The 17,903-nt window shown below is 50.1% G+C and overlaps 6 protein-coding genes across 6 annotated transcripts; 4 read left to right on the top strand and 2 right to left on the bottom strand.

Moving 5' to 3' along the window:
- Nucleotides 1–1,604: 1,604 nt before the first annotated feature.
- On the top strand, nt 1,605–4,698 carry BP5553_02198 (Uncharacterized protein; the record flags this gene model as incomplete). The annotated part of the gene is made up of 3 exons (XM_032010821.1): nt 1,605–1,709; nt 1,775–2,317; nt 2,365–4,698. 3 exons carry the CDS (start codon nt 1,605–1,607, stop codon nt 4,696–4,698), a joined length of 2,982 nt encoding a protein of 993 aa, XP_031874875.1.
- Nucleotides 4,699–6,872: 2,174 nt separating this feature from the next.
- On the bottom strand, nt 6,873–7,880 carry BP5553_02197 (uncharacterized protein; the record flags this gene model as incomplete). The annotated part of the gene is made up of 1 exon (XM_032010820.1): nt 6,873–7,880. One exon carries the CDS (start codon nt 7,878–7,880, stop codon nt 6,873–6,875), a length of 1,008 nt encoding a protein of 335 aa, XP_031874874.1.
- Nucleotides 7,881–8,545: 665 nt separating this feature from the next.
- Nucleotides 8,546–11,437, top strand: BP5553_02196 (uncharacterized protein; the record flags this gene model as incomplete). Its single annotated transcript, XM_032010819.1, has 3 exons — nt 8,546–10,204; nt 10,841–10,975; nt 11,045–11,437. 3 exons carry the CDS (start codon nt 8,546–8,548, stop codon nt 11,435–11,437), a joined length of 2,187 nt encoding a protein of 728 aa, XP_031874873.1.
- A 324-nt stretch (nt 11,438–11,761) lies between these two features.
- Nucleotides 11,762–13,612, top strand: BP5553_02195 (Phosphoglucomutase-like protein; the record flags this gene model as incomplete). The annotated part of the gene is made up of 4 exons (XM_032010818.1): nt 11,762–11,814; nt 11,877–12,178; nt 12,244–13,260; nt 13,320–13,612. The coding sequence occupies 4 exons, from the start codon at nt 11,762–11,764 to the stop codon at nt 13,610–13,612; spliced, it is 1,665 nt and encodes a 554-aa protein (XP_031874872.1).
- Nucleotides 13,613–13,918: 306 nt separating this feature from the next.
- BP5553_02194 (Uncharacterized protein) lies at nt 13,919–14,965 on the bottom strand (the record flags this gene model as incomplete). Its single annotated transcript, XM_032010817.1, has 3 exons — nt 13,919–14,394; nt 14,485–14,733; nt 14,800–14,965. The coding sequence occupies 3 exons, from the start codon at nt 14,963–14,965 to the stop codon at nt 13,919–13,921; spliced, it is 891 nt and encodes a 296-aa protein (XP_031874871.1).
- A 1,054-nt stretch (nt 14,966–16,019) lies between these two features.
- BP5553_02193 (uncharacterized protein) lies at nt 16,020–17,256 on the top strand (the record flags this gene model as incomplete). The annotated part of the gene is made up of 2 exons (XM_032010816.1): nt 16,020–16,088; nt 16,141–17,256. 2 exons carry the CDS (start codon nt 16,020–16,022, stop codon nt 17,254–17,256), a joined length of 1,185 nt encoding a protein of 394 aa, XP_031874870.1.
- Between the last annotated feature and the right edge of the window lie 647 nt (nt 17,257–17,903).

Here is a 17,903-nt window from a genome sequence, read left to right as displayed (position 1 = left end):
TTATAATATCCGAAGTCTTGGGTGCCTTGTGACAAGAAGGGCAATGGAAGCGTCATATGGTTCTCTGAGTCATAGCTTGGGTATCTTCGAGTGGTGCTTGTCAGCGAGGAACTCATAACGAACACTTCAAACGACCACAGGTCAATAGCGCGAGGAAGGTTTATCCTCCTCGGGGTCATTATTTCGGGCGGCAAGTAGTCTAGCACTTCACAGAAAGTAGCGCGCCTATATTACTTGTCGAATCGGCACTATACCGGAAATCTGCACTTTCAGCTGCTGTGAAGCTCGATCAGAAACTTTTCTGGCTTGATATCGCGATGCATTACATTTTTGCTGTGCAAATATTGAAGAGCATCAACAACCTAGATAGGCAATACAGTTGGCGGTTTTCGGCTCAAGGAATCAGCCCTCGTTTTGTAGAGCTTTGTACGACTCTCGTCCATTTACGTTGTCAAGAATACTACCTAGGCAGGTAAGGAATATCCGTTTCGGGTCGTGGAAATAGTTGTACTTCATAGAATTCGAGCACCACTAGGCGACGGAGGTTACGTTGATATAAACCTCGATCTCGCGCTATACAAGATTCTTCCACCTTCACGCTTAATGTGGTCCTTGCCAGTGTACGTACGAACAGCCTTGGAAACTCCTGAGATTCGAATTCGGAAATTGAGAGAGTAGACAAAGGAGTCAATAGTGGGCCCTATTATTGGACACCTACGTAAGTTCATAGCACTAAGCATAGCAATCCGCAATCCCTTCAGCACGTCGAATCTTGTTAATACTCGTACTTGTACTTCGTATAGCAGTCTCTTTAGATCTAGTAATTCTCTATCAAGTTAAGATACCCCAAGGTACAGTAGTAATCAGTAGTTCATAAAAAGCTCTTCCTGGTATTCCCAAAATAGATATGCGCTACGACAAACGGACCAACGGACACCGGCGAGACCGGTTGGCTAAACGCGCCAATCACAGTCGCAACGGTAGCACCCTTATTGCGGCCGCCCGGCTTTCATGCCTTATCGCCTAAGATCTGCGTTTTGTTGGATCCACGGCCCATCGAGATCGCAGTATCCTGTTGGACTGTTGGAGAGAGCGCAGTACCTACAGTACGTGCGCAAGTACTTCGTACACCCCTCTTATCGTATCTCGTCATCTTCATTCCACTCTTTTTTTGCCCTTTATTTTCTCCTCCGCCTTTATTCACTATTGACGCTCCTTCTACGACCATACCGCCCTAATTGAACCACGCCGTCGAGGTCCTTTACGAAGCAGAGAGGCGTGTGACCAAGTGCCTTGCAAACTACACCTTGCACTCGTTATCCTCGGTGGTAGCGTGCCAGTCATTCCCTGCAACCCCATCATTCGGCGATTGTTTCGCATCTCCTCAGGGGATCAAAACTACGAAGTACAAATCCTTCTGCTGTCCTTCCATACCAGCAGTGACGAGCACCGTCTCCTTCTCACGATCTTTACGCTCATTCTTCCGCCAAGACATGACCTTATCTTTGTGGGCTCTAGATCGCAATTCCAACGTCGCATAGAATACGACAGCTACATACCAACTTATCTGGCCGTTGTGCCATAGTCGCTCGTTTTCGCTGATCATGGATGCGCTGGGTTCCATGGGCAATACCCTCGCCAGAAGGGCGGAGGAACAAAGTCCCACGGATAAGCTGTTAAAATTGTTGGAGAACCCATTTCAAGCCCAAGTCAGTACTCTTCTCCCTTGCGTTGGCTCCATTGTTTGCGGATCTAACCTTTTGATATTACTTAGCTCGCCCAAAGGTCAGTCATCGCAGGCTTAGGTACTTCAGTGGGGTTTACCGTCCTTCTTGCGATTGGGTTCTCCCTTCTGCGACCCTTTAACTCTTACGTCTATGCGCCGAAGCTCAAAATTGCAGACGACAAACATGCTCCGCCGCCGGTGGGGAAAGGGGTGTTTGCATGGGTGGGCCCGATTCTGAAGACAAAAGAACAAGACTTATTGCCGCTGATAGGTCTTGATGCGACAGTGTTCCTCAGGATCCTGAGGATGTGTCGAAATATGTTCCTGGCGATAGCGGTAGTGGGTTGCGGCATTTTGATTCCAGTCAATCTCTCCAAAGGGGTAAAGTTCGAGGACCAGAACTTTATCAGCAGACTTACGCCCATGAATACGTACGACAAGGACAACTGGGGCATGGTAGTTTGCGCTTGGCTATTCGACATCATAGTAGCGTTGTTTTTATGGTGGAATTACAGAGCGGTTCTCAGGCTTCGGAGACAATATTATGATAGTCCTGAGTATCAAACCAGCCTGCATGCGCGCACTCTCATGGTAAGCCCTCTCTGAGAGGATTATTTGCACGCGCTAATCGGCAGCAGATCAGTGATATGCCCAAGAACTTGCGCTCAGATGAGGGCATCGGGAGATTGATTGACGAGGTTGTGCCGACATCATCCTTTTCGCGGACAGCAGTTGCGCGGAACGTGAAAGAACTGCCAGAACTTATTGAGGAGCATAATCAAACCGTTCGGAAGCTCGAGAAGTACCTAGCGCGGTATCTCAAGGATCCTAACAATCTCCCCGCCAAACGACCAGAATGTAAACCTTCCAAAAAGGACCCTTCTTATGGCTCATATCCAAGGGGACAAAAACTGGATGCGATTGAATATCTTACCGGGCGTATCAAGGAGTTGGAGATCGAGATCAAAGAAGCCCGGCTCACGGTGGATAATAGAAACCCATTGCCATACGGATTTGCCACCTATGAGGCAATAGAGGAAGCTCACAGTATCGCTTTTGCCTCGAAGAAGAAACATCCGCAGGGTACGACGATTGTCTTGGCTCCCAGACCGAACGATATTATTTGGAAGAATCTGCCTTTAAGTCCCGCGCAGCGGCGTCGGAGACGGATGGTCAACAATCTTTGGGTCATTCTGCTCACCCTCTTATGGGTCGCACCCAATGCCATGATTTCCGTCTTCCTTATAAGTTTATCCAATCTAGGCCAACTCTGGGATGCATTCCAACGGTCCTTAGCGGCTCATACAACATGGTGGTCAATTGTTCAGGGTGTTGCTTCACCAGCCATTACCTCGTTGGTATATTTGGTCCTACCCATTATTTTCCGCCGCCTCGCAATTAGGGCAGGAGATAAAACGAAGACAGGCCGAGAGCGTCACGTTGCGGCAAAGCTCTATACCTTCTTCGTGTTTAATTTCTTGCTTATATTCTCTATCTTCAGCACCGCCTGGACGTTTGTCTACACTATCATCGTCAAGACGAATAACCGTGAAGACGCTTGGAAAGCTATTCAAGAGGCCCAATTTGGCAAAGGACTATTTACATCCTTGTGCAATATTTCTCCATTTTGGATTACGTGGCTCCTTCAGCGGAATTTAGGCGCGGCTGTAGATTTGGCTCAGTTGTGGACATTGGTGTGGAGTTTTTGCGTCCGGAAGTTTTCCAGCCCGACTCCTCGAGAGATCATCGAACTTACAGCCCCACAAGCATTCGATTATGCCTCTTACTACAACTATTTCCTCTTCTACAGTACAGTTACCTTGTGCTATGGCACCATTCAGCCACTGGCGCTTCCAGCTTGTGCCATATATTTTGCTCTAGATGTCTATTTGAAGAAATACCTGTTATTGTACATCTTTATCACCAAGATCGAGTCCGGAGGAATGTTCTGGCGCATGTTCTACAACAGGATGGTCTTCGCCACCGTTCTAGCGAACCTGGTTGTCTTCCTCTCGGTCTGGGTGCAAGGGAATAATTCTCATCTACAAGCCTATTGTGTGGCGCCATTACCAGTCCTGATGATCGCTTTTAAGGTTTATTGCAAGCGCACCTTCGACGACAAAATCCATTACTACACCACTCGAAACATGCTCAAAGACCCCGAAGCCAGTCCAAGCAAACATTTCAACGATAAGAAGGATCGTTTCTCGACTCGATTCGGGCATCCGGCTCTTTACCGCCCTCTTATTACGCCCATGGTGCATGCCAGCGCTCAGAATAAATTAGCAGGGGTTTACGGTGGCCGACTTACGGATAGCAACGCTCCAGGATCCGGGGAATCCGCATCTGTGTCTGGCTACTCCGATACCTACGCAATGGACGCCATGCAGGATGGTCGACCAGGACGCAAAGCCCAGGGAATTCCAGGCTTCGAAATGGTTCCCGAAAACCGTCTCGATTTCGCATACTACAAAGGCCGCTCCGAGTTCGCCGACGAACACGGAGGTTCGGGTGGTATCTATGGCAAGGCTGAAGATATCATTAGATCTGATACTCCCGCCAGCTCCCTTGGTTTCGGCAGTGATTCACGACCTGGGACTCCTGTCGGTGGTATGACGGGACGAAGGAATTTCAGCAACTATCCTCCGATGCCCAGTCCCTATGATGGCCAGGGTGACATTGGAGCATCATATGCTGGTGGCAACCCGCGGTTCTACACGCAGCCCAACGACAGCCAGAGTGGGCTGGTACAATCTGCGGCAGATATGCCCATGGTCACTCCAGGAGCCTACCACGACCCTCGCGATGCAAGCCAGGAACGGAGAGCCCCTGGGTTCCTCGGTGGTGGGCCTCAGGGATATGGCGGATTACCTCAACATCCGATTGATGAACCGGATACAGATCCGACGAGTTATGATTATTTCAGGGCGAGGAGAAACAACGGTGGAGGACAGCCTGGACAGGGCTTTTGATTGTGCTTTAGATGGAGGGATGATATAGGACGACGGAGTTGCGGATGTACTGGTATATGATATGCATGGAGTTCGTGCGGTACGCAAGTAGACGGGGGGCTGGTGCATTTTAAATGGAGTTTTGGATTAGCCACAGCGGCTGGAAAACAACATGATGACGGGATGTTATTTATTGTATGAAACTCGGCGGGGGGAAATCTATAAATATAACGATACCTAATGATGTTACATTTTCAACTTTCACTTCATCGCTGTCTTTTTTCTCATGAATTATTACAGGTGCGATATGATTTTTATCAGCTAAGGATAACAAGGTATATGGTTTTATAATGTGTAACCTAGACCGACTTAGACATACTGATCATGGGGAAAACTAAGACGGACTACATTGCCAGGTAAGTTAATTATATTACCTTGGTTTTGGATATTAACCAACCAAAGAACTTTTTCCTGGAGTATTTTTTTTTAAGTTGGAGCTATTCGTACTAATCCCTACACCTAGTTTGATCTTACTTCCAATAATATATATCTATACCACCTCGAATGCTTCATAGGCAATTGTTTTATCGAAACATTACTAATTAATTCGTACCTTTATTTTCATATTATTTAAAATACATTTGTTATTTCCATGTCATTTTACATACTTTTAATATACTTAGCTTTTTTATTATAGTTAAGCAGCAGCAGGGGATGACACAAGGTAAACAACGATATTATTCGATCTACGATAGCACATAAGATTGTGCTAGCTGTTGTGATTTCATTTAATTATAGTTCAGCGAATCTTTCGCTCTGAGGAAATAGAAGGGTTCGTGTCTTGTCAATTTCGCATGAGTGTGTTGCAAAAATCCAGACTCGTTATCTACGAATGCTATCGTTGTCATTGCAAAATGGCGATTCGAATAGCCCGTTACTCTCTACTAAATCGGGGAACCGCTTGATTATGACCAACTTGCCCCGTTTCTAAATTAAAGGGGAACAAGGTTCTCACCAAAGCTCATAGCTATAGGGTGTAAAGGCTATGATACAGGGGGGGTGAAGATAATATGCTGCTACATGTGTGGTTTCCCGCCAGGCGAAAAGACATCAAAGAGCAGACTGAGAAGGTTGAGGAGATAATCTGAGCTATGCCTACGGCACGGTTCCTGGCGGTGTCCTGCTCTCCAAGACCACGGATGGCACACTTGTTGCACCTCTCGTCCATGGCAAAAGCGAGCGAGGAGGCCGTCGTTGCATAGGACAAGGCCGGCTGTGTTTGACGAGAAGCAGGTTTCCGGCGCTTCAGCACGGCACCTGGAATATCCGACGATGTTTTGAGAGCAGTTTCCGAAGTGGCTAGAGGGCGGGTGTCGAGGCCCCAAAACCCTAAAAATATGGTTGCTCTTGAGCGGTTTGATGAAGACAAGGTAAAATGCTGCTGCTCTTGACGGGTACAGACAGGCAGGGCATGCGTACCTAGGTAGAGAGGGGTGTCACGAGGGGTTTTGAAGCAACCAAGTTAAACGCTGGTTCCCTTACGCAGAAGAAAATTGGCGCTGGAAAGGAAATGAAAGCATTGCACGAAGTAAGCAAATACGAGCAGATTGTATTTTAGGAAGACTGCCTTGCGGGCCATTCTGGAACGCGAATGCGGAGCCTGGTGGGATGCTTTCTCTTCTTGCCGGGCGCTTCAACATTAGCCAGGCCCCAACCTCCGCGCATATCGAGACATCTGATGACGTTTCCGAGCCTCAATTTCAGCTGAGGCCGCGATGCCGACCTCGATTTCGGGCCTCACCAGAGCACTGCCACGGTAGTTTCAGAGTCGATCTCTCTGGTCGGTCTCGACATTACTTGGGAGGTCACGTGTTTCAGACCTCGCCCACCCGCACTCACGTGAGACAGCGACGCCACACTCTGTTGGAAGCTCTTCGTCAGCTCCAGTTTCAGTGTGAGTCTGTCTCTGTCTCTTTTTTCCTACTCTCAGAATTGGATTCCATTTTTATTTTTATTTTTCTGGGGAGTTGGAACTCTCTGATGGCCCCACACAGAGTACGGACCGTCTCTGGATCGGATGACCATCGGAAGTCTCCGGTGTGCCCATCGTGATATGTAGGATACACGACGCTCTTCCTCTGCCGCATCGGGAAAACACCTTCTCTCGAAGCTCTCATGCATCCATCTCCTGCACTTCATCCGATGTGCATAAATAAAGATGGGGGAAGTGGAGACATGAACAGTCGAGAATGAGTCAGAGGCTCCTGAAACGGACGGTCGTGAAACTCGAAACATATGGGAGGAAACGGACGGCCAGTGAAAAGGCGCAACCGCACGATGACTCTTGCGATGCTCGCTCGTGGTGGTTCTTGGTGGGTTCTTGGGGGAGGGTTCGCCTTTGTTCGTCCTGCGGGCAATATGCGGCGCGTCGGGAAGCGAGCAAGGGAGGCGGAGCGAGATGGGCGTGTACTGGCGAGCCAATCACCTCCCGGAAGGCCCTTCTCGCTAGACGCGAGTCCGACGCGAGCAAGAAGCGCCCGGGACGACCAGGGCGGCGGAGGGCGGATGAGATGAAAGGGGGGCAGAACAGGGCAGAACAGGGCAGAATCGGGGGCATCTGGGGGAGGGAGCTGGGGGGATTTCCCACCCACCCTGACTAAGTCATCATCTCTGCTGCTCTCTCTCTCTCTCTCTCTCGCCGGCGCTTCAAGGTCGGCAAAGGGCGAGATTACGGCGCTAAAAGCCGCGGCATCGAGGCCTCTCAGGAGCCAGGACCCGCCATCAGCTCGGGGTTTCATCAAGCAGCCGCCCATCGCCCATCGCCCAGCTGCCAGCTGCCAGTTGAGCTCCCGTTCCAAAAATACATACCCTAATCCCGCCGGAAGTCTGGTCTGGGGGGAGAAGCCTGAGGAGATGGAGGGAGGGAGGGAGGGAGGGAGATGAGCAGTGCAGTGCAGTGCAGCGCAGTGTAGTGCAGCGCAATAGCTAGCACATACCCACGGGCAAAAGTGCGTAGTACGTGCTGCTTGCTGCTTGCCATCGCCGCTCTCGAGTGACGCGAGCGCCTCCTCGTGCTGCAGCGCGATCCCGTCGCGATGGTCGTCCAGTACACAAGTCGCCCCGTCGTGATCAATAAACACACTGCCGGACGCGTTGACGTTGACGCGCAGCAGACGGAGAATATCCCCACGAAAGCCAGCCATCGAGCAAATGGAGCTAGAGGCAATTATTGTATGGTATGGTAAAATACAGCTATTCTAATTATGACTCAGAGCCGCTTGCATATGGGCTTGCAGACGCTTCAACGCTATCGCCAACCCTGGGGATCCTGGAAATCCTGGAGCGACATATTCTTGAGGCGCCTGCTGGCGAACGATCCATTGGGTCGTCGGGCCTCGACCAAGAAACATCCTCGGCCACCCGCATGGCGACCGCAACGTTTTCCACGGCGTCGCACCCTGCGCCGGGCCACGACCCATGAGATCCACGGGGGGATTGGGCGATGTGATCGCAGAGGCTTCGGAAAGGATAAGTACTGCCAATTGCCTCCAGAGTCTGTTGGCTTTTGTTCATTCCATAGCTCGCTCTTATTGAAGCTTCCTTGTCTCATTATTAGACCGTGGCAGAATTGTCACACTTGTGCTCTTCACGAATCTTCTTTCCCTTGCCCGTTTATCTCTATACACTATACACGTACGCTACGACTGGAGCTGGCCTCCTTCATCAATCAATAATTGCTAGTGTCTAAGTCGGCACCCGCTCCAATCAATCATTATTACCACTTGTCCCACTGCGTAAGTCTCATGATGGCATTCGCAGTCTCTCCATGGCCAATAGTTAACCCCGGCCCAGTCTGGCAGCAGAAAATATGTCTCTTGACTACTCGTTCTCCTTTGGCCCGTCCACCCCGCCTCAATACTCTTTTGAGGAGGCATTGAACGATGCTTCGTTCATGATGGGCCATAGCCGGTCAAGCTCCCATGTCTCCATGTACTCCCAGGAATCATCCCCGGAGCCCGTCAACACCGGGCTCACCACGCCCGCAAGATCTCCCATCCGCCAGCATGGCCCGCTGTTGCTGCCCAAGATCCGCCCACAGGATCAAGAGATTCATTCTCCCCCAAAGAGGGCCAGGAAGAACGCCCTCAGGCCCTCGGCGACCTTCAAGCCATCCCACAACAGGAGCTACACCAACCCCGAGAGCATCTCCTTCATCCCCCAGCATGACAACATTCCTTCCCACACTCGCTCAATGTCTGTTTTGTGCTCGCCCGTTACCTTTGCACCCTCCCATGAGAGGCGAGCATCCAGCGAAAGCCTTGATGGCCAAACATTAGAAAAATATGGCTTCCCAACCTACCGCCAATTGCCAACCTACGTCCCATCAGCAACCAACTCCCAGACGGAGACCTTCATGCCACAGAACTTCTATCAAACACACATGACCCCTCAGCGAACGCCTTCGCCTCTCCAGCACAGCATCGTTCTGGATGACCTGTCCCTCAACTCACTTGATGATGGCCATAATACGACGCTCATGTCTTACCTCACCTCCCCCAATCCCGCCCCCGCCCTGGTGCGCCAACTCAATATCCACCTCCGTGACAGCAGTGCCAAACACTTCTGGTGGGACGTCCGTCAAATCCGGCCCTGGACGTCGTTCAACCCCACAGTCATCAGCTCCATCCCAGGCCTCGACGCCCTTTTGCGTATCAATCTCCCAACCTTGACCTTCCCCACCCCACCACGCACCTCATTGCAGCCTGACACCGAGCTCGAGCTCCAGAACATCTACAGCTCCTTCTACGCCACCAAGCTCAACGCAGCCCTTTCGCTGTCACTTGGTCCTCGCCACCTAATGATGCGCTCCTCCGCCTCCAAGGGCAACACTGCCACCGAGCCCTCCTTCATCTCCAATTACACTGATGACACATCGCAACTCATCTACGGCCGCGGTCTCGGGCGCGTTGTCGGACTCGTCAAGTCCTTCGACCGCTGGAACACCGGCATGCGCGTAGAGGGCAACCACCGCAAGGTCGAGTACCTCCGTGGTCTCTCACACTTGCACACGCACATGCGCACTCACGGCTGCCGATACGGCTTCATCATCACCGAGATCGAGCTGGTAGTTGTGCGCAATGGTGGGGATAATGTGCCTCATTTCGGATACCTCGAGGTGCAAACCATCCAGCTCAACGCTCATGATTCACAGACTTCCACCTTTGAGGAGGTGGAAGGCAGTTTCATCGATGCTGGAGAGGAGAACATCGTGCCCAAACAGCCAAAGATGACTGCCCTGATGGCGCTGTGGTATTTGCACATGCTTGCGAAGGATGACACCCTTCCTGGACAGGTGGGCTGGAAGAGCGAGATTGGCGCCCCAGCTGAGGGTACCAGACGGAAGTGTTTGCCAAAGGATGAGTGGATTCCCGAGCCCCAGCTTGCGGAGAAGAGAGAGGCGAAGCGTGCGAGGGGATGGGTTTGGCCTGAAGAGAGTGTGGGGAGAAAGGAGTTGGGACGCAGAGGTGTGAGATACAGTACCTAGATGGTATTCGGAAGAAGGGGTCGCAGGACGGCTCGCTTTGGGGAATGAAGTAATAGGGTTATGGCTGATATGGTTTATGTGCACATGTTACGTATAATAATTCAAAACGTTCAGATCATATTGTCCATTTTATGAGATTGTGAGATTAGAGACTGTCTTCTCTTGCTCACTCGAGCGAGCGTGAGTGAGTGCCTCACAACTAACAACATTTGTGGTGCAATGAATTAAGACAATGGTCTACCTTGTAGGGATTGCGGAAGTCTGACTCGTATGAGGCCATCTTGAACACTGCAACTCCCTACCTATTAATCCGCTTCTATTTACGGTATCTTCGTTTGTTGTGGTGGTGGTAGTGCTATACATCCTTTAGGCGAGGCTTGTGATTGTGGGGTTGTGGCGAGGCTGGTGGATGGTGATGAAATTCGGACGAGGCTTGGGGTTTTCCTCGTCTTCATCTCCCATCTTCGTCCACCAGTGCGCCTTTCCTTCCTCACCCCGATCAATTGAAGGAATAGCAGAATCGCCCAGTATGAGCCGTCCGCTAGTATGGATTGATTGTGAGGTATGACGGGCTCGAGACCCTTCTTTAATCCACGCTCATGGATCTTCTGTACATAGATGACGGGTCTTGACATAGACAACGACGTAATTATCGAAATCTTCTGCGTTATCACGGATGGCAATCTGGATGTGCTGGACGAAGCAGGCTGGGGAGCAGTAATCCACCAATCGAAGGAGACGATGGACAAGATGGTAACTTGAGCAACACCAATCTCTCTCCTGCCAACACCAATAAACACAGCACTGATGGAATGCGCAAAGGATGAATGGTGCACGCAAACACACGGCGAATCCGGGCTCACAGCAGCAGTCCTGGCCTCCACGACCACGCCTGAAGAAGCCTCCTCCTCCCTCCTCGCATACATCACAAAATTCGTACCAGAGCCAAAAGCCGCTTTGCTAGCAGGTAACACAGTGCATGCCGATAAGGCATTTCTGCGGCAAGGGCCTTACAAGAAAGTCCACGATCATTTGAACCATCGCATATTGGACGTTAGTAGTTTGAAGGAGGCAACCAGGCGTTGGTGTGAACCTGGGGTGTTGGCGGGGGCGCCGAAGAAGAAGACGCTGCACAAGGCGAAGGATGATATTTTGGAGAGTATTGAGGAGGCCAGGTATTATAAGAAAGTTATCTTTCAAAAACACGACAATTAAAAAGCCAGAGTAATTGCTCAATATCCCACGAGCGCTGCGTGCCTGCTCGAATAGTACATGTGTACACCGCGTGTTTACTTTTTTACCTATTGAATGGTGGCTGGCCAACTCCAGCGTCATGATTGGATCAATGCAAGGCCCAACTCGCACCCAAAACCCAAAATAAATTGTTGCGACGGCAGTTTCGCCCCACGTTGATCACCGCCTTCGTGTGCCTCAATCGGCATCGACAACACATTCCTCCACTTATTTTCAATTCCTCCCCAGAAAACACCTATAACTCAAATCAACACTGCACTGGAGCATCATACAAGATAAACAGCCATGAGTGTCAAAGAAGTTACCCTCAAGCCCTTCACCGACCAGAAGCCCGGAACGTATGTTGCCATGACCCCGCCATTGTTCTACGTCACTCCCAACAAGCTAACATCTCCCCCAGCTCCGGGCTACGAAAAAAGGTCACTGTCTTCCAGCAACCTCACTACAGCGAATCCTTCGTAACAAGCATCCTCCTCTCGATCCCAGAAGGCGTGCAAGGCAGCTTTTTGGTCATTGGCGGTGATGGACGGTACTGGAATCCGGAGGTCGTTCAGTTGATCGCCAAGATTGGAGCTGCCTACGGGGTCAAGAAGCTGCTAATCGGCCAGAATGGTATCCTGAGTACGCCTGCAGCTAGCCATGTTATTAGGAAGCGCAAGGCTACTGGCGGTATTCTGCTGACTGCTAGCCACAATGCTGGAGGTGAGTTCTGAGTATTCCAATGCGATAATCTGGAGCTGCTGCTAAAAACCAACCCCGCGTGATAGGTCCTAAGGCAGATTTCGGCATCAAATACAACCTCTCGAATGGTGGCCCAGCTCCTGAATCCGTTACGAACAGCATGTTTGAGAAATCCAAGACGCTGACCTCCTATAAGATTGCTGATCTTCCCGATATTGACATCGCCAACATTGGCACAAAGACCTATGGCTCCCTAGAGGTCGAGATCATTGATTCGGTTGCGGACTACATGGAGATGCTGAAGGATATCTTTGACTTCGCCCTGATCAAGAAGTTCTTCCAGCACCACAAAGACTTCAAGGTCTTGTTCGATGCTCTCCATGGCGTCACCGGGCCATACGGCAAGGCCATCTTCGAACAGGAGCTTGGTCTCCCAAGTTCGAGCACGCAAAACTGCATTCCCTCGCCAGACTTCAATGGCGGCCATCCCGACCCTAACCTCACCTATGCCCACTCCTTGGTCGAGGCTGTGGATAAGGGAGGCATCCACTTCGGAGCTGCTAGTGACGGAGATGGAGATCGAAACATGATCTATGGTGCCAATGCTTTTGTTTCTCCTGGAGACAGCTTAGCTATCATCGCCCATCACGCCAAACTCATTCCCTACTTCAAGAAGCAAGGTGTCTATGGCCTAGCCCGCAGCATGCCAACCTCTGGTGCGGTCGACCTCGTCGCCAAAGCCCAAGGACTGAGCTGCTACGAAGTCCCCACCGGATGGAAATTCTTCTGTGCTCTTTTCGACGCCGATAAACTCTCCATCTGCGGCGAAGAATCTTTCGGCACCGGAAGCAACCATATCCGCGAGAAGGACGGACTCTGGGCCGTCGTTGCATGGCTGAATATCATTGCGGGTATTGGTGAAGCTCATCCTGACGTGACGCCCAGCATTTCCAAGATCCAGCATGATTTCTGGACTACGTACGGACGTACGTTCTTCACGAGATATGATTATGAGAATGTGGATAGCGAGGGCGCTGCGAAGGTTGTTAAGGGGTTGCAGGAGAAGATTGCTGATAAATCGTTTATTAATTCGACAGTCGGCGGTATGTCCTCCCATTCCCACTATTCCAATCTTTGATTTTTTGCTAATACAAGATAATAGACCGCACAGTGAAAGATGCAGGAGACTTCTCCTACACGGACCTCGATGGCAGTGTGTCCTCCAACCAAGGCCTATACGTCAAGTTCTCCGACGGCTCACGTATTGTCCTCCGTCTATCCGGAACCGGTAGCTCGGGCGCTACGATCCGGCTTTATATTGAGAAGCATACCGGCGACAAGAGTACCTATGAGCAAGATGCTCAGGACTACTTGAAGCCGGATATTCAGCTCGCTACGGATTTGCTGAAGTTCCAGGAACATATTGGCCGGACGCAGCCGGATGTTAAGACGTAAGGTAGGTGCTACCTGGATTGGGTAGTGGCAGAGTAGGAAATGGTGGAACGCGTAGGGTAACATGTGGAGATGAAGTTTGTTAGCGTTAGATAATGATGATGATGATTATAACTATTGTTTCGTCAATACTTCAACAATACAATACAATAGCTGTACTTGCAAATATCGGATGAAACAAGTCGTATCTATTTCCGCACGAACGCTTATAAACTCCGTCTAATAGCCTATGGTTACCAAAATATTTCTCCGTATAAAAATCAGGTATCCCGAATCCACGAGCTCTCCCAGCTATACGCCGACACTTACTCAAGCGCTACTTTCCAACCTTGTCATCTCCTCCCCATTCTCCTTAGTCTCCAAAGCCTTTATCCCAAACACCCCATCACAATACCTGCCCCCCTTCAAAACAGCCTCAACACGACTAGGATGCCGCCAATTAAACAACATCAACGCAAACCACATCAGCAGGGCATCGAACATATAATACGTCAATTCATGCCGATTAAGCCACCCCGAATTCCCCTGTGCATACTCCACAAGTCTGTACACCGAGCGAATGAAGATAAGTGCGCTGCTGGCGTAGAGAACTTGCAATTCACGCTTCCAGTTTAGGCTCGTGGTGGCGGAAAGGGGGGTGGGATGGTGTCGCAGACGGTAGTCGTAGGATATGGCTACTAGGACGAAGAGGCTGAAAGAGAAGACTAGGAGGCCGAGGCCGGCCATGACGATTCTGGAGCCGGTGAGGTAGTTTTGCAAGGTACGTAGGGGCATTATCGTGGCTCCTATTTGAACATCCCGTTTATTAGTTGATATATTCTCGCTTTTGATTTCATGAGTTTTGTGTGGCATGGGGGAAGGATATATGTACATACCAACGCCTTGTATAATAAGACCTAAAACATCGCCCGCAACGAAGAACTTCGTGAGCCAGGCTATGGGGATCAGAGATAAATGCTGGCCATCTGTAGCCCGGATGATGCGTCCGAGACACATGTAAATCGAAGCCGCGATGAGTGCTGGGGCGAGCAGCGTCGGTGTGCCTTGCCCGATGGCGAGCCCGATGCTGTAGTTCGGTGCTTCCCTGCTGGAGAAGATTCGGAGGATGTAGCCTAGGCACTCGCCTAGAATGAATTGGTTAGGCTAGAGCATGATGGGGAGAAAAGGAAACCGGGTGAGAAGAAACGTACTACACCCGCCGAGGGCTAGGGGAATTAGTGACCATGCTCGTGTGCGGAGGAGTTGGTAGATGTGAATGATCGACGTTATAGAGAAGAGGGCGATGGATATAATGCATGCGGTTAATGAGGGCTCGTAACGATAGAATTGGAAAACGCTGTTGGTAGGGATGTGCATTGCTATGTGCGTGGGGGGGATTGGAATTCCCAGACCAGTGAGTGAGTGAGGTTTTCGAAGGAGTTGGGCAGAGCAAATACTCAGAGAATGAAATGAGGAAGAAAGAAGAAACTAATCATTGAATTTTCAAGCGCCAGTAGAGGAACAAGTAGCAAGTCATATATATATGGATATACATACGTACTTTATTCTTCCCATCTGCGACGCCATGAATCGAGGCTCTGCGTACCGCGTACAAATTACCGTATTGGGACATGACGCCTCACAGATTTAACCGCACAAGCATCGCCGCACGCAGCTTTCGCCAAGGTTGCTATACGAAGTACAGATATATATCCTGCGGCCTTATCGTAAGATAGGGTAGTAGCGGTGTCAGCGTACAATATAATATAAAGAAGATGAAGGGGTCATGCTTCGCAAACTGGAAGAGCCACGGGAATCGTAGGGGTCGATAAAAGCAGAGATTAGAGATGGGTGAAGCCAATCATGGTCATGGCCGTGTCACTTTAGATATTCGCACCCGCGTAGCGGGGTTTCATTTGATTATACTTCTGTCTGATGTTGAGGCAAGTCGAATGGGACGCAAGGTAGGTAGGTACCTACGTAGTAAACGGCGCATAAAATTAGAAAAGGTGTCGAATGCCTGCGCTTGCAGGGCTGAATGGCTCAAATGCCTTCTTAGTTACGCGTTTAATAGCAAATACCAGCGGCATGTTCCAGATTGTGCCTTCCAGAGCTGCGTAGAGTTGTTTGAAGTCGTGTAACTTATAAAGTGTAAGCATTTAATAAGTCGCTCAGCCCTGCAGGTGGAGACATTTGACACGTTTTCCCCCCGTACGTCGTATAAGATTCCTATTCGGGAAGACAGACATGGATATGTCCGTCCATACGCCGCGTCCCCCTTTCAATGCTCACGCACGTCCTCTCGTCGTACATCGTTCACTAGACCATCTCTGGCTTCGAGAACTCAAGACACATCTAGCCCGAATGAAATCCAAGGACGAGTGTTGGCACCAAGCCGACAAGGATTCGACCTAGGGCTGGGAGACGGATAATGTCGTCGAGACGCCATCATTCAAAGTCTCGGAAAGGCTGTCTGCAATGTAAGCAGCGGAGGACAAAGGTGCGAGCACTCGCCTCCCAGTCGTGCTCAAATAGCAGCTGATTTTTGTCAGTGTGATGAGACCAAACCAGTCTGCCTAAGATGTGGCAAAAGGGGAGATACTTGTTCCTTCACGCACTCTCCTATCGTTGTTATATCTTCTTATTCTGGTCCGCAGTTGCGCTCAAGTGACAGTAAGGAAGTTCCTTCTGAGATTACCACACCCCTCACGCAAGATTCGGAGAATGGCAGCGACCCTGAAATCAGTTTGGCCTCCCGATATGCATTGAAGGACGACGGCAACGACACCCTCCGACTCATCCATTACTATGGCCTCTCTACAAGAAAGCTCCTAGCTGATGGAGATGAGCAAATCCCCATATGGCGAGATGTTATCCCAGCGCTCGCTTTTGAACATGACTTTCTTCTCTCGGGCCTGTTAGCAATCACATCCCTCCACCTCGCCCTCATTCATCCCTCCAAAGTACACCACAACGCCGCTCTACACCACTACGCAAAAGCAATTGCACTATTCCGTCCGCACCTTTCCGCCATCAATCCCGACAATGTCTCCGCGCTCTTCACATTCTCATGTCTTGTCGCGGTCTACTCCTTTGGCATTCACCAAACCCCGGGGTCACACTTCAGTCCCCTTCTAGAAATCCAAGAAGTCTTTACGCTGTTCCGGGGTATCGGCGTAGTTGTCAAAACTGGTGCTAAATGGCTAGAAAAGGGTCCCATATCATCCTTCATACTTCCCATGCCGAGCAACCCATCAGCGACTTTAACCTCACCTGGCCTCGAGAGTTCCCTTGCGCACCTTTCGACTCGCAATGAGAAGACAACAATAGATGCGTCGTTGCGTGGGACATATGCAACTATGATAGCGCTACTCCGGCAGAGCTTCCTACTGGTGCAAGAAACCCAAATCGTAAAGTGGGCTATCTTCCCGCTCCCTATCTTTGCCCCTATAGAGTTTATGGGAGTACTCAAAGAGAGAGAACCGTTGGCTCTAATAATCTTGGCTCATTACGCTGTATTATTACACTGGCGGCGAGACCAATTGTGGTTAAAGGGCTGGGGAAAAGAAGTTATCGATGCTGTCCGTCAGGTTCTTGGTGAAGAGTGGCAGGAATCACTTGAATGGCCTGTTGCTGAGATGGAAGGGCGAACCCAAGTCGGTAGTTGAGGTATGGCAACCATTCATTGTTTTGGAGTATCAAGACAATACATAATCCAAAAGAAGGGAGGAGGATAAAACCTCAAGGGCAAAGGAGGATGTCCTAGTTTGACGGAGATATTCGAATACTTTGGTGGAACTTGGATCTCCTGCGCTATTAAGCAGCCATTCCACCACCCGTACCAAAATCCCCACATGCCATTGTCCACACTTTTTGTGCAAGCCTTTACGGCTGTCAGAAGTTTCATTTTGGAAAATACCTGTTTGCTAGCCAAGAATCAACGCTTGCTTACAATTAAAGACAGCGGCTGTAATTTGACAGATGTTCATAGTTTAGCAATCAGCTACCAAGCTTGGAACCCATCATGCTCCTCAACCATACCTGGATTCAGATCTCTAAGATTTAATGGAGTGGTCAATGTTAAGGTCGGTATGTTGATGGTGCCTAGGGTCATCGGCGTTTTAGTTACGGCTGGAATCACGACCCGTATGGATCATCAATCTTCTAGCGGCAATCCCACAAGGGCCATGTTGAGTTTCACTTGCTCGAAGTGAGGCCGTATCTCCAATGAAGTGGATCGGACCTTGTGCATCTTGATATAGCTATGCTGCAGATGTCGATTGAATGTTTCAAAACAACATTGTTTCGGTACCTG

Source organism: Venustampulla echinocandica, assembly GCF_003357145.1.
Source record: "Venustampulla echinocandica strain BP 5553 chromosome Unknown scaffold_0, whole genome shotgun sequence".
Lineage (NCBI taxonomy): Eukaryota > Fungi > Ascomycota > Leotiomycetes > Helotiales > Pleuroascaceae > Venustampulla > Venustampulla echinocandica.
The sequence above is the reverse complement of the archived record's forward strand: the minus strand, read 5'-3'. Positions and strand labels throughout refer to the sequence as shown.